Here is a 15,881-nt window from a genome sequence, read left to right as displayed (position 1 = left end):
GTCGCTCTCCCTGGTATGAAGCCTGTTTGATCACGATCGATCAAGGATGGTAGGATCGGGCCCAGCCTGGTAGCCAGTATTTTGGCGAAGATTTTGCTATCGTTATTGAGGAGTGAGATTGGACGGTATGAGGTGGCCATTTTAGGGTCTTTCCCGTGTTTGTGCAGCAACACCGTAATTGATTCTGCCATTGAGCCGGTGACTGATTTCGAGAGTAGGAAAGAATTGAAAAGGGAGGCCATGTGTGGTGCTAGAATTCTGGCTAATTTTTTATAGAAGTTCGCTGATAGGCCGTCAGGGCCCGGCACGGTGTTCTTTAGGTTTTTAATTACTTCCATGATTTCTTCGCTCGTGATATGGGATTCTAAAGCTTCCAGCTGGGAAGGGTCAGTGGAGGGTGTAGTGCACAGGTATTCTGGAAGATTATCCAGTGTGGTGGGATCCCCAGCCATGATAGAGTTATGGTGCTTGAGTAATACTTCGAGTTTGCCTGCCTCGATGTAGTGCAGACGGCTGTCTTCCCCCTTTAGACTCAGGATGTTGTTCCGGGAGCGGAGCTTTTTTAGTTTTTGCGCTAGCACTTTATTTGCCTTATTACTTCTACTGTAGTAAAATTGCCAAGTAAACGCTAGAGATTTGGCCGTGCGATCGGCGCAGTGCATCTCCAGTGCCGTTTTGGCTTTCCTCAGCTCTCTTTCTGATTTCCTGGAGTATTGTCATTTCAGTTCGTTGTCCAGATGTTTTACTTTGTCCTCCAGTTTGGCCAAAATGATATTTGAGATTCTTCTCTGTTCAGTCCCTGCGCTGATTAGCACACCTCTGACCACAGCTTTCATGGCATCCCAGATGATATTGATGGGGGAGTCCTCGGTTGTGTTTTCTTGGAAGTAGTTAGAGATGGTTTCTTCGATTTCTGTTCTGATACAAATGTCTAATAATAGTGAGTCGTTGATCTTCCAATGTCTTTGGACTGGGTGCTTTTGTCCTGAAATGGACAGAGTAGTCGAGACTGGGGCGTGATCCGATATCATCTCAGTGTGGATTTCTGCTTTGCTGAGGCAGGGGAATATATTTCCAGAGATTAGTATGAGATCTATTCTCGAGAATCCTTTGTGGACTGAAGAATAATGGGTGTAGTCTTGCGTGTTATCGGTGAGTAGTCTCCAGGCATCGACCGTCTCTGTTTCTCTGAGTAGTTTAGCTATGGCCAGGGCGTGCGTAAAGTCTGTGTTTGTGGGGGCGAGAGTCTTGTCCATTTGTGGGTTTGGTATGCTGTTGAAGTCCCCACCAATGATGAGGTGCCCTTCACGGAATGCTGTGATGGTGGACGATAGGTTTGTTATGAACTTAGCTTGAGCTACGTTGGGGGCATAGATTGAGGCAATGGAGATTGGGAGTTCTTCGAGAAAGCCCTTTAAGAGAAGGAAGCGCCCCTCTGGATCCCTTTTTATGGTAAGTTTCGATAATGTGATTTTGTCACTTAGGAGGATTGCAACCCCTCTTTTCTGTAGCCCGGAGGAAGTGAAATATCTTTTTGTGTATTTGTTAAATCGGACCTGGGCTTCATCTTCTTGCAGCAAGTGGGTTTCTTGAAGTAGTATAATGTCTCCTGACAATTGGCCCAGTCTATGTTCCACCGATTTGCGTTTGCGTGGCGAATTTAGCCCCTGGACATTCCAGGTGAGGATTATTATGTCATTGGCTGCAGACATTGGTATTCCTCTTTGGTGATGGGAATGCCATTGGCCGTGCTCCCCCCTCGGGATCGAGGGACTGATGAAGAGATGCTGAAGAGCGATTGTTGCTTCGGGCTCGATGAGATGTTGATAATTTTACGTTGTTCTGTTGTCTTGTGTGCAAGGCCGGTGTCCGAGAGAGTGAAGAACCCCCTCCCTGGCCTTTGATCAGTAAGATCCCCCCCTCCTCCCACCCCTCCCCCCAAAAACAAAAGTATGTGGGAGAACGGTCATCCCACTGCCACCGGGGAACTGGTGGCCCCAAGGCGCCAAACTATGGCCAACTGGGCCGCTGATGAGAAATAAGCTGGAGCTCGAGTGAGTCTCCCGTCGTGTCTGTGAGCCCGCATACATTGTTCTTGGCTTGCTGCCTCCCTCCTGGAATCTTGTTACAGACTTCGATGGGTCGAGCTGGGACCCTCGATTTGTGCGTGGTGAGCTGCAGATGCGGTGCACAGAAAGCCGGAGAGCTGAGGAGTTGCCAAGCTATTCCCGGGTGGTCAACCCGGATTGCTGTCTTTCTTCGGAGGTCCTCGAAGTCTGCGACGTCTGCCCGCTTTAGCCCATTCCACTGTTGAGGGTTTGTTCTGCTGAGGTTGATTCGGTTCTTCCGAGCCGGATTCGCCTTCCGAACCCGCCAGGCCCATGAGTTTTGTGGCTTTTTTCATTGTGCTGATTTGCCTCTGAGATCCGTTCCATTTGAATCTTACTGATGCAGGGAATCCCCATTGGTATGGGGTTTGTTTCTCAAGTAACCATTCCGTTAATGGGCGCATGATATTCCGCTTCTGTAGCGTGGAGGGAGCCAAGTCCTGGTAGAAAGATATTGTGGCGCCCCTGAAAGTTATCTGTCGCATCTGTCTTGCCTCCCGCATGATTTCTTCTTTTAGCTGAAAGAAGTGGACCCTGGCCAGGACATCTGGAGGAAAGTTGGATTCCCGTCTAGGGGATGTTCTATGTACTCGATCCAGTTCCATGGGGGAGGCATCTGGGAGGGTGATTACGAACCTAAAGAGGTCGGAGACATAGAGTCCTAGGTCTGCGTCTGTGATTGAGGCGGGGATGCCTCTCAGGCGGATGTTGTTCCTCCGTGAGCGATTTTCGGCATCTTCCTGTTTAGCTTCTAGAAGGTTATATTTTGCCTCCAGGGCCGCAATTCGATCCCTGTCTGATTTCCCCTTCGAATCTTTGGTCGCAGACCTCGGATTCCAGTTCGGCCATTCAGAGTTCTATCTCGCCCAAGCGCTTATCCAGGATCGTGATTTTCTTTGTGACCTCTTCTGTGCTTTTGTATATTTCTTTGGTTAGAACTGTTAGGAGGTCTTGTAGGTCGGTTTTCATGACCAGTTGAGTGGGCTCTGGATGTGACGTGGGGGCTGTAGTTATGGTGCTGTTGGTAGGTTCCTCAGAGGGGTCCCCCTTTTTGGGTTTTTCGGCTCCTGAGATGGCCATCATGGCGACAATGTCCGCTTGCTTGGATGCTTTGTTGTGCTTGGACATGCTGAGCGGGAAGGGATCTGCGATAAGGAGTATCCGAAAGGGAGCAGTAGGTGTGGACTTTGCCCGGGACGAGGTTCGGGGCTCCGGTAACGTGTCGGGCCAAGCAGAGCCCAGAGTCAGGAGGGCAGCTGTGTGGGAGCCGAGGCAAGCAGGGGTTTTCCGCACTCAGATGTGCCCAAGGAGTCACCAGGCCTGCAATTTTGGGCCCCTGGTGATCAGGGGAGAGAAGCAGTGAGCACGGTGTCTGAGCACCCGAGAGGTGGATGGGTTCAGTGCAGTCTATCCGGGGAAGCCGGTGGGAGAGGTGGATCGCAGCCTGGATAGATTGGGAGGTTGGGTTGTGATCGCAGTGTATCCACACACTCCCCCCCGCTCCTTACCTCGTACGGTCTGTTATGAGAGAGGTGATCGTGAGAGTTGAGATGTTGAGATCTTGCAGGTGATGCTGTGGGCCAGCGTGGGAGGCCCGGAAACCCCAGCCCCAGGATCGCAGCTGCAGCCGAGAGTTGATGGCTCTTGTGTGGTGCGGGAGCCTCCTGTAGTGCCGTTGGATGCGGATCAGAGTGCCGGGACAGGGCTCCGGGTCAGGACCAGGATAGTGAGGTGAGACCCAGCGGGGACCCCCGCTCAGGGCTCCGGCCGCTGTCGGCTGAGATTGGTGCTTGTAGAGGGGAGCCGAGAGCGTTAAGACCAGTAGGGAGGAGGGAGCACTGGGCCCCGTGACTGGCGGGGAGTAACTCCTCCGGAGCAGGTCCCCCGGTCGGTGTCGGGGCTCGTGTCCACAGTACGTAGTTGCGGGAGGCAGGGTGAGGACCCTTGACGCAGCGGACCACTGCCAGGACGGCCGCAGGAGCTCGGATGCCTCACCAAGGGTCCGCCGCGTCTGCTGTGTGGCGAATGCTGTGTCGGTGGTCAGGGTCTGCGGCAGCCGGGCTCAATGTGCAGGTGCATTCAAGTGCGGGTCCGACAGGCGGGGAGTCGAGCTGGGGGTTGTCAGGCGCCCTCAATCACGGATGTGAGCCTGCTCCTCCCCCCTCTGGGGAGGCCTCCGGCGATCGCACCGAAGCCGCCTTCTTGGATCCGATCGGTCTCCAGGAGGAGAACGGGCCGTACACGACTGAATCGGGCTTGGGGAGTGAACCCGGTCAGATGATAGGTGCCGTGGCAGTTCATGAGCGGCATCAGCTGTTTTCAAGCCATAACGGGGTGTAGGCGTGGCGAAGGTTGCGTTGGCGCCTCGGGCCGTGCCGGAGCTCCTAGGAAACCGAACCAGTCATGGCGGCTCTAAGCCACGCCCCTCGCTGTTAGTCTTTTCTATTGTGCACATCACCACTGCCTGAATGTGGGAGTGAAATGGGCCTCTACAGTAGTACAGTACCCGCCCACCTCTTGCAGCCGTTTCACTGTATTTGGTGAAACAGCCATGTTCCATTTTTCACTGCCTTTTCGGATCCAGGGGGTGGGGGGCAGGGTGGGGGGGGGGGAATAGAGGGCAGCAGAACGGGTTAGCAATTTAAAAAATATATATTTTTAAGGTTTTAGTGGAGCTTGTTAAGGGTATGCGGGGACCTTCCCTCAAAACAAAAAAAATGCTGTGAAAATGCCATAAAACCACCCCTGCAACAAGATGGGCTAGATCCAGGACTACAAGAGCCACTATGGTATGTAACGTGTTAATTCTTCTTGCACTCACTGCTATTTGCCGAAGTGTTCCTTGCTTTTGTAGGCTGGGGAACTGAAGCTTAGCTTACATACGATACCATTGGGGCCAAGTCCCAGCAATTTATGCAGACTCCACTTTCTGCTGCCCTTCAAACACCAGATAAAATAACACTCGGACAAGTTCAGCGGTCAATCAGCCAGGCCACTTTAAAGAGACTGCAATACTGCATGTACTACTGTACAAAACTGAGGTTTTCCCAAAGTTGCAATGAAAATAACGGCATCGAACGGAGAACTGCTTGCGTCTAGAGGACCAGTTAAATGTGTGCTGCATTTAATTTGAAAGACTATATTAACCTTAAAATAAAATGTGAAAACTGTTTGGTGCAAGAGAATACTTGTCTATTTTTAAATACAAATCACTGAATTTGTGCTTTTTCATTCCAGCATGCCGATTTCCTTCTTGCCCTACAAATGAATGAGGAGCAGTATCAAAAGGTAAGTGTCTCACAATACTAGTATTGATAACTTTTAGCCTTGTATGGCTGATTTTTTTTGTCTTGACAACTTTAGTCCCTATATTTACACATTAGACAAAACAAAAATGGAGATAAATGGGCTACACATGGTCAGGAAGGGGCGGGCCTTTGGTCGCTTGAACAACTTCCTCTTGACAAGGGAATGCCACTGCAAAACAGCCTTAACCAACCCTATGTAGCAGAGTAGGTTGAGCAACTGTTTTATTTCAATCTCTTTGGACTTCATCAGAAATATGTATGTAGTTGGTCGCCATACATTGGATAGGGGTGGATTCTGTGGGCAATAAACCCTATGCGGAGCATGTTTTGTAAGCTATATTTAAATTAAAGTAACACATTTGTATAAGGCACTTGGCAAACAACACTGTGGTCCTTTTCAAATCAACGCTGCTTATAAATCTGTCCATGCAGAAAAAAAGGTCAGTACAGGTCTGGAATGTGCACGATTTTTCAAACATTTTTGTTTTGGTAGAAAATTTGATTTAATTAAATATAGTGCCAAATATTTGTTTTTAAATTCGAGAAAGCATATTAAAAATGAAACAAGAACACATAATACACACATCTATAAAGGAACTGGTGCCACACATGACACCGAAGACACCCAAACAATACCCAGCTCAAAAGGGCCAAAAATAGCAGCTCCGAAAGAGCTCTCCACCAACTAAATGCCAATAGAAACCTATACACTAGGTGAGCAAACTGAAGCAAATTGAGACCATAAAGGGAAGAGAGCCAATCCACAAACCCTACCAGAGGATACGGCGTGGGCCACACATGTATTGACCTAGCACCTATACAGGCGTCTACAATATACCATCCTCTATCCCCCACAGATTGAAAGAATATATTTCCACAAAACACAGTGCCAACTCAAGTTTCGGCTTAAACTGGCCAAACATAATTCCCACAGCGAGCCTTCCTCAGAGCAACAAGAAAGTTGGAGACACACTTGGGTGGGCATTGTATTCCTGTCAACAAATACAAAGACATACATTGAAAAAAAACCTTTTACCAAGTAAATAACACTGCCATATTTGTGTGTGTGTGTATATATATATATATATCTATAAATGGACATAATGTTGACTAGGAACTATACAATTTTTTGGGAGTGTAAACATTTTTTGCTATCAATTATCAACTCTTTTTGGTGTTTTTTTTTTAATGACTTTTATGGCTTTTATTGTCTTTTTTTGTTATATTTTGCTGGCATATACTAGCTAACCTGTAATTGAGATTTGAATTTGTGCTCACTTTCTTGTTTATCATTGGTTGTTTATTTTTTGCTGTCTGTGGACTGACCTTTTTTTCTAGTGTTGGTCGATTGTTTGTCCCTGTGTCACAGTGGGCTATTGAGCTTTGATATATTTGTTTGTGTCATGAATTTGAATTTGCTTAAGCACTTGCACTTTTTTTCCGTATGATGATTATGTAATATATAAGCGGTTCTCTATTCACCAAACTATTCATTATCTATACATTTACTCATGATTATGCGGCTTGAGATTAAGATATTGAATTATCTCTGATGGTTTATGGCTGGTGTTTGCATTGGCACTTCATTATTATGTTGCTTTTATTTTTAATCTTGATAACTGTTTTTATATATTCATTACAGGTGTGGTAGACTACATCCATTACAAGTACATCTATTGCACTTGCATATCAGTTTTTGTCATTTATTTGGGTTTGGTGTCTTGATATGGATTTTAGCATATCACGCCTTACGGATATTGTAATACGGTTGATTAAAGCTGCTCTATGCATTTGCACTTTACTATGCTGTCTTGGCACTGTGTCTTGTGTCATACTTGACAGAATGAGTATTTGTATACTATATGATTTGGATCTTGTACTCTTACGTCCCCTTTCCTCAACTGCATGGGCGTCCCTTCCTAGGGACGGGGCCTTTTTCACCAGAAAAAAACCTTCTTCCCCACCGGCGCCGGACCAACCGGACCCCCAGGTGGACACGGATGAGGAGGAGGATCCTGACACACCATAGTCAGCCAAGACCTTCCACAAACATCTTGCAGGGCTGGCAGAGTACTTGGGCCTTCATCAACCCGAAGTTGAGCAACCAGCAGAGGGGGTGCTTGACCAGGTCCTCACGCTACGCCCTATGGTTAGAATGGGCATCCCGATGCAGAAGGACGTTGTCGCCTTGGCCAAAAAGGGGTGGCTCAAGCCCCACTCGGTCCAGACGTCAATCAACGCCTTGAGGCCAAGTACAGGCAAGTACAGGCAGATGGAGGGGGATGAACCCTTGCTTTCGGCCCATCCTCAGCCACACTTTGGTGATTGCTGCGGCATCACTATACTCCAAGCCTCAGTCGTCCTCGGCCTCCTCGTCAGCGGCACTGCTAGGCAAGGAGGAAAAGATCTTGGAGGTGTATGGGAAGAAGCTTTATTCCAACGCCTCACTGCATCTACGTCAAGCCAATGTGGATGCCATGCTGGCAGCCCTTAGCCAGAGGTTGTGGTGGGAAATTGCAGATTTCCTCCCAGGGCTTCCGGCGCAGAGCCAATCACGATTCAATGCATGACTGGCAGAGGCCAAGATGGTGGCACAAGACATCATGGAGTCCACCGTGGCCCACATTGACACCTCTGGCCCGGGTCATCTGCATTGCCACGGACATGAGAAGAACGGCCTGGCTCTGTGCTACAAAGTTCAACCCGGATGTCCAGGATCGCATTTTGGACCTTCCGTTCGAAGGGCGTACATACGGAGGGTTCCGCGGCTTCCAAGAGAGGAGTTCCAGGCAGTCAGAGCAGACCGTTCGCCGACCCAACATCGGCGCAAACAACAAAAGGGGGGGGGCTTTTTCAAATCCCCCTCCTCCGCAACAGCCTCAGAGGGAAAGAAGGCATAACACACCCCGTCGGGTCCACTTGTCTCCGGTGAGGGGCAGGCTTGCTCACCATGCACATTTCTGGTGCCAGAATTTTGCGGATCCCTGTATCCTCTCTGTTGTATCCACGGGGTACTGCCTACCTATCGCTTCCTCTCCTCTCTCCTCCCCTCCACTCCCACAGGTTGCAACAGCAACTCTTTTGGTGCAATTCGCTCGCTTGTCGAGAGCCAGACAGTTGAGGAAGTCCCAGCCTCCCAGCGAGACTTCGGCTTCTACTCCAGGATTTTTGCCATTCAGAAAAAGAACCAGGCGGGCTCGAGAGTTGTACTGGACCTATCTACCCTCAACCTCTCCCTACCTCTACAAAAATTCAAGATTGTTACGCCAGCACTCATAGCGGAGACACTGTGCAAGGGTGACTGGATGTGCTCCCTGGATCTGAAGGACGCGTACCTACACGTCCCGATTTGGCAGCCTCATCGTTCTTTTCTACGATTCAGAATCATGGGCTACCATTTCCAATACAAGGTGCTTCCCTTCGCTTCAACCTCAACTCGGCCCTCAGGGTTTTTACCAGACTGATGAATACAGTGGCGGCCCTTGTCATGGCCCAGGGCCACCACATCTACCCGTACCTCGATGACTGGCTCGTCAGGGCGACATCTCCAGAAGCGGTGCACCACACTTCCCACGCTCTTATGAGCACACTCCACGATCTGGGCTTTTCGCTCAAAGAAGTCACAGCTACAACCTAGGCAGAGACTGACCTTCCTGGGGCTCATCTGGGACACGGATTCAGTGTGTTTTCCCCTTAGAGGACAAGATCACAGCCATCACGAGGGCCACCGCTCACTTCCTCAGCAGAGAAGCAAAATCGGCCTGGTGCTACCAATACCTACTTTCTCTAATGGCAGCAGTCCTATTGGCCATTCCCCATACGAGACTCAGGATGAGGAGGATACAGCTGCATTTCGCAGCATCATGGAACCAGGAGTGAGGCTCTCGGGCAGAGACGATTATCGTTCCTCCTTCTCTTCACCCGGACCTCACATGGTGGTCCAGGGACTGCAACCTGCGGCCGGGCAAGCCCTACCAGTAGCTGACCCTGCAGGTCACCATCACTACGGACTCCTCTCACGAGGGCTGGGGGGCCACTCTGGACAACCACAGCGTCCATGGTCTCTGGACCCGGCAGGAGCACGAGCACCACATCAATTGGATGGAACTAAAGGCCATCTGGCTAGCGCTTGGAGCCTTCCTTCCGGTTATTGCGGGCAAGGTCGTCCTCATCCAGATAGACAACTCCACCAGTATGTTGTACGTCAACAAGCAGGGAGGTACCAGATCCCCTGCACTGTGCAGACTAGCGGTGAGCATGTGGGAATGGGCCCTGGAGAACATCTACCTCAGGGCCGTCCACCTTCTAGGGGAATCCAATTTGGAGGTGTACAGACTGGGAGCAGACAATTACGAGTGGCAATTAGATGGCCAGGTCCTGCAGGAGATCTTCAGCAGATGGGGGCATCCCCAGGTGGACCTCTCTGACTCCCGGAACAACTAGAAGAGCCAACAGTTTGCGTGCTGGCAGGGCCAAGGCCTCGGTTCCCTGGGCGACGCATTTCAGATTCAGTGGAACGGCATACGCCTTCCCGCCCACACAGCTGATCCTCAGGGTGATATGCAAGATCAAGGAGTCTTGCCCCCTCAGAGTCATTCTGATAGCTCCATGGTGGCCAGCCATGCCATGGTTCTCGGAGCTGCTCAGCCTCTCGGGCAGGCCCCTCGTTCACCTTCCAAAGGGCCCAGCACATCTTCTGGCGCAACAGGGGGGCAAGGTCATCCACCCTGCGCCACAGAAACTAGCCCTCACAGCGTGGTTCCTGAACACGTCACACTAGGGCACCTCAGCCTGTCACAGGCTAACCTTGAAATCATACACAGCGCAAGGAGCAAGTCTACCAGGACCCAGTATAAGAGTAAGTGGACCTGCTTCTTTCACTGGGCAGCCTCTAAGGAGATCGACCCCCTGGCATGTACGTTGGACGACATGCTCTCCTTCTCTGCGCACCTCGCCCACTCAGGCATGCAGGTAGACACTTGTCGCACGTATTTGGCAGCCATAGGAGCCTCAGAAATTCGGAGGAGGAGGTATTTTCCTCTTCCAACCCAATAGTCAAGAAGCATTTGACAGCTCTCGCCAGACTCTACCCGCCCATCAAGAGGCCGCACCCTGTGTGGGACCTCAACGTAGTGTTGTGCGCCCTGGCGCACAAACCATTCGAGCCAATGGCGTCCGTGGACATCAGGCTGCTCACCATTAAGACGGCCTTGCTAGTTGGCTTTACTTCGGCTTGCAGAGTAAACAAAATACAGGCGCTAGTCGCACTGAGCCCTATATTACTTTTCAGAAGGATAAGGTAGTCCTGCGGACACACCAAGCGTTTCTACCTAAGGTACCTTTCGTTTTCCATCTAAACAAGGAAATGGTGCTGCCTACGTTCTTTGCTGAGCCAAAGGATGACGCTCAGAGTTCTGCACTGCCTCGATGTCAGGCGTGCTCTAAAATTCTATTTGGACAGCACCAAGGGCTTCCGCAAGTCGGATGCACTGTTTGTCACATTTGGTGGGTCAAGGCCTGGGTATCAGGCATCCAAGACCTCTATAGCACGATGGATGGTCTTGGCCGTCAAGGAAGCATATGAGGGACAGCATAAGTCACTTCCGGTTACATGCACGACCATGCGGTCAGAGCAAAGGCCAAGGCCACCGCATTCCAGTGGCAGGTCCCGCGGCAAGTTATAAGCAGGGCGGCCACCTGGGCCACACCTTTGGCTTTCTGCAGGCGTTACTGTTTGGACGCCGGATCTAGATCAGATGCGGCTTTCGGTTTGTAGAAACCAGTTTTCTTAAGGGGGGTCTCCTCTCCACCCGGGGGCTACACTCAGCTGTAATTGCCCATGCAGTATGGAGGAAAGGGGACGGGACGTAGGAGTAATTATAAATTCTGCAGCATGGGGTCTGGCATGGATTCACATGCTCATGAATATTCCCCGTCAGGCTGAGAATCCTCGGTAAAAGAAAAAATCTGTTTCATTTTAGTTTCTGAACTGTCTTTCTCCTAATAACCAATCACTGCTCTTTGGGTCATACTGCCCCCGACCAATGACCCAGCCAATGACTGCCCTCTACCTAAGCCCCTCCTCTGGCAGCCATCTTCAGATTGGGATCTGCCCAGGATGTGGACTAAAGAATGTCTTTGAGGATGAACACTCCCAGTGCCTCTACTGCCTGCACTCCGACAAGTCGCACGTGGAGGAGGACTGCGTTCTGCAAGTACATGGCCGCCCGTACCTTGAAGGACTGTCACAAACGGCTTGCTGACTGGCTGGAGGCGAAGAGCCCGACGGTAGGTGAGCCCAAGAAGAAGTCTGAGCGGTCTTCTAAGACCTTTGAGGGCGCTCCGGCGACGGGGGCCCAACATAAGGCAAGGCAGATGTTTAATGGTCTCTTTATCGTGATCACAGAATCTACAATTTCTAATAATGGAGGTTATGCCACAGCAACCTTTACAACCTCGACCTATATGCTCGACATCAGTGCCGCATCCGCAAGCACTGGGGTCTTGCAACTCTACCCTCTGAGCCTACCGTGTCAGTGATTACCACCATTATAGGAACTGGTCTGAATGCTACCATTTGCTCCTATGGATCCAGGAGCAGGTGATGATCCACACACTATGGCTATGGGTATCCCAGCAGCTCCAGATACAAATGTACCATTTTCAGACACAGCTATTTTGGATACTGTAACTACTGTAACTGATGACAACGAAGAGATTGTTTCCCTATCCGTTAAGTCTTTCCATGGCATAATGTGGGGGTGGGGGGGTACTTGAATTTCTGGTTCTCATTGATGGAGGAAATTTGTCTGAACCAAGTGTGTTGTCAAGATGTTTAGCTCTTCAGCATCAAGACAGGTCAGGAGTATCATTTGGTCCTATCTGTCGGCAAGAAGGGAGAAGCTGTGAACTGACAACTGCAGTCGGATACCACATGTTTTTCGGCTTCTCCTCGGCCCCCCTGTATTCGGTAGTGGCAGCAACTACTCTTCTCAAAATTATCAATATCGCCTAAGGGCCAATCGTCTACACCCCTTTCTAAGGAGGAAAAACCTTTGGAAGCATATGGGAAGAAGGTGTATTCCAATGCGCTGCACTGCACTTTCGCCAGGCTAATTATGATACTATGCTGACAGCGGCTAACCAGCATCTGTGGAAGGAGATGGGGGATTTCAATCAGTTCCTTCCTAAAGGATAAGGTTGCAGTGTTGAGATCTGGGCTTGCTGAATCCAGACTGATAGCCCAGTACTTGGGACAGTCCACAATACGTCATCATTGATGCAGTTGCTAAGGCTTTTGCATGGGAGTCGACATGCGCCGTACAGCTTGGGCCTGAGCAACTCGCATTAATAAAGAGGTCTAAGATAACATTTTGGATCTTCCCTTCAAGGGAATGGATTCGTTTAATTCATCTACAGATCATGCTGTAACTAAAAAGAAAAAAAGAAAATCCTTGACAGTCTGTTCTAAGGCCCCACAAAAATCTTTTTAATCTTCCAGACAATAGAGACCGGATTTCAGGTCGAAAAGGTTTGGTGGTTTTTGTGGCTACCAAGAGAGAAAAAGTAGGCAGCCAGTTAGGTCTCCTAGTGGACAAAGTCACAGAGACCTGCCACAAAGGGATTATTCTTTTCTACTGCTCCGTCCTCTACAGACACTAAAAAGCAATTCATTGTGCATCTGGAAGCTCTCGTCCCAAGTGGGCGGCAGAGTTTCAGGGTTCCACCACAACTGCTGTTTCATTTTACAGGATTCCTGGGTTATCTCAGTGGTCTCCCGAGGCTGTTGAGTATCAGTTTCTCCTTTTCCCCCTTCATCCCCTCCCCTCTTTCAAGTAGGCTCAGCTGCCCTATTCCTAGGGGTCAAGAAGGCTGCAGAGAAATTGCCTTCTCGCGAGCTAGGGAGCAGATTCTACTATCACACTGGCCTGCAGTCATTAATGGATCTATCCTTCCTCAATCTTTACCTTGCTCTAAAGAAATTCAAGATGGTAACGCCTACTCTAATTCAATCTGCCCTTTATTGGTGAGACTGGCTGTGGATCTGAAGGACGCATACTTACACATACTGATTGCAACCGTGCACAAAGAATTCCTCCGTTTGTCTCTGAAAGGTTGCTACTTTCAATACAGAGTACTGCCATTTGGCCTGAATGCAGCTCCTTGTGTTTTTACAAAACTGATGGCTCGGATGGCAGCACATTTACGTTGTCACGGGCTACATGTTTATCCATACCTAGATGACTGACGGATTCATTTCAACAAGCTCAGGAGTCTCTTCATCTTCTGCTGGACCTACCTTTCAATTTGGGCTCATCAATCAATATGAAGAAATCTTGTCTTTTACCGACTGAAGACCTCAATTTCATCGACTTCTGATGGGATGCAGGCATAGCAAAGGGGTTTCCCACGCCATAGAGAATGCCAAAATATCAAGTTGGCTACTGGTAATTTCCTAGGTCACCAACACACCTAAGCCTGGTGGTTTCAGCATCTACTAGGACTCCCAGCGCCCTCCATTCTAGCTATTCCATTTGCTGCCTGAGAAAGAGGCTTCTTCAGCTCCAGTTAGCTTCATGTTGGAATTGGGAATCGGTCAAAATACCAATCCCACCAGAGCTGAAGGCAGACCTCCGGTAGTGGAGCAACGACATCAACCTGTCGAAGGGGAATCCGTTTCAGGAGAATCATTACCAATGTGTTGACCTCGGGCTTACCTCTCACAGGTTGGGGAGCAACATTAGGTCACCTGCAGACATATGCATTATGGACCTAACAGGCAAGGCCTTTTCACATAAATGTGTTGGAGCTTCTAGTGCTATTCAAAGCATTGAAGTACTTTCTTCCAGTGATTCAAAGCTCCTCAGTACTCGTAGACAGCACCACTGCCATGTTTTATTTCAACTAACAGGAAGGGACAAGGTCTGCTCCTCTATACTAGCTGACATTTCATATCTGTGAATGGGCAATTCAGCATCAGACAGTACTCCAGGCTGTCATTTAGAAGGGGAGCAAAATGTAGAAGCAGACAGACTTGGCTGTCTCGAATGCGATCCATGAGTGGGAGTTGAACCAGTCTGTGTGTTGGAAATCTTCCACATCTGGGGGACACCAGAGATGGATGTTTTTGTGACTTCACAAAATCGCAGGTGCAACCTCTATGCTTCCCAGGGCCATGACTCGCTGAGAGACTGTCTGCAGATTTGATGGAACTACAGAAGCCTATATGTATTTCCTCCAGTCCCTCTGATAATGAAGGTACTGGCAATGTTTTGAGTATCCAGTCATTCACTTATAATAATAGCGCTAAACTTGCCAACAAGGACTTGGTATTTATCTCCTGAGATTGAAGCAGGAAGGCCCCCATCTTCAGTTATTTCCAGAGCTGCTTACCCAGCAGGGGGTAAGAGTGTTCCATCTTTCCCCTCCATCGATTACCTTATCACCCTGCTTCCTCGGCCTCTAGTCTTTGCTGAGCTTGGTCTGTCAGAAGAAAATCTAACAATCATATAAGCAGCTCAGAAATCCTCTACTCTCCTCCATTCCTTGATTGTGTTGCCCTACAACTAAATTTGAATTGGCGTATCCTAGCAACTGTATTACTCTGTGGTAGCCTCAAGTTAGACGATTCCTTGATTGTGTTGCCATACAACTACATTTGAATTAGCCTATCCTAGCAAGCATATTACTTGCAGACTTGCGTTCCTTAGTATATACAATACTACTACCCTAGTAACATGGAAATTTCCGTTTACATGCTGCCTTGACGCCCCTAACTAACTACTTATGGCCGTACTGCCTACCAACTCTGTCAGGTTATTACCCTGCCTATTGACTTACTATCTATTACCTTACCTATGTGCAAGCAAGTGTTCCCTAAACACTAGGGACAACCACGCCCACATCAGCCCTCTAAGGGAATATGCCAAAGATAGCTGCCCATCTAGAGAAACAGATTGCAACTGTACCTTAACCATGGCTACTACACTGCCTTACTCGGCCAACATCAAACCCACTGTCTTCCTACCAGTCTTCGAACAAACCATCACAAAACCCACAACTAACACCTTCTGCCAAGGAAAAAGCTTCACACCTGAACAATGGATAAACACATTCGCGCGGAAACCCACTCCTAATATACCGTGCCCTACTACCACCAGAAACGCCAGACTATGTTAGACATCTCACATCTACACCCAATCCCGCCCCAACTAATCTCCACAAAGCAAACCAGAATAAGGCCAACCCCGCAAGCAACCTACATCCCAGTCTTTGTACTCCACCCAAAAACATAAACCACCAATCATCACAGACAAATCCTACTTCCACACTGAAAGGATGTCTCATCAATGCCAGGTCACAAACAGCCCACGTGATCGATATCAACAACCTCGTAATATCCAATGACCTAGACCTCCTAGCCATCACAGAGACGTGGCTCCACTCCACCTCAGGTCCCCGCCTA

At 49.2% G+C, this 15,881-nt stretch overlaps 1 protein-coding gene across 2 annotated transcripts in view; it reads left to right on the top strand.

Annotated features, from left to right (window-relative positions):
- Positions 1 to 15,881, top strand: part of LOC138567392 (E3 ubiquitin-protein ligase RNF216-like) — a 2,013,370-nt gene that overhangs the window by 1,046,050 nt on the left and 951,439 nt on the right. For both annotated transcript variants that reach the window (XM_069645556.1, XM_069645557.1), the window contains one exon: positions 5,346 to 5,396. In XM_069645556.1, coding sequence (XP_069501657.1) covers positions 5,346 to 5,396 — 51 coding nt within the window. The remainder of the gene's footprint in view (positions 1 to 5,345; positions 5,397 to 15,881) is intronic.

The sequence above is a fragment of the Ambystoma mexicanum genome, chromosome 2p (genome assembly GCF_040938575.1).
Source record: "Ambystoma mexicanum isolate Mex_15411 chromosome 2p, UKY_AmexF1_1, whole genome shotgun sequence".
Lineage (NCBI taxonomy): Eukaryota > Metazoa > Chordata > Amphibia > Caudata > Ambystomatidae > Ambystoma > Ambystoma mexicanum.
Note: the sequence above shows the minus strand (reverse complement) of the source record. Positions and strands in the feature narration are given on the sequence as shown.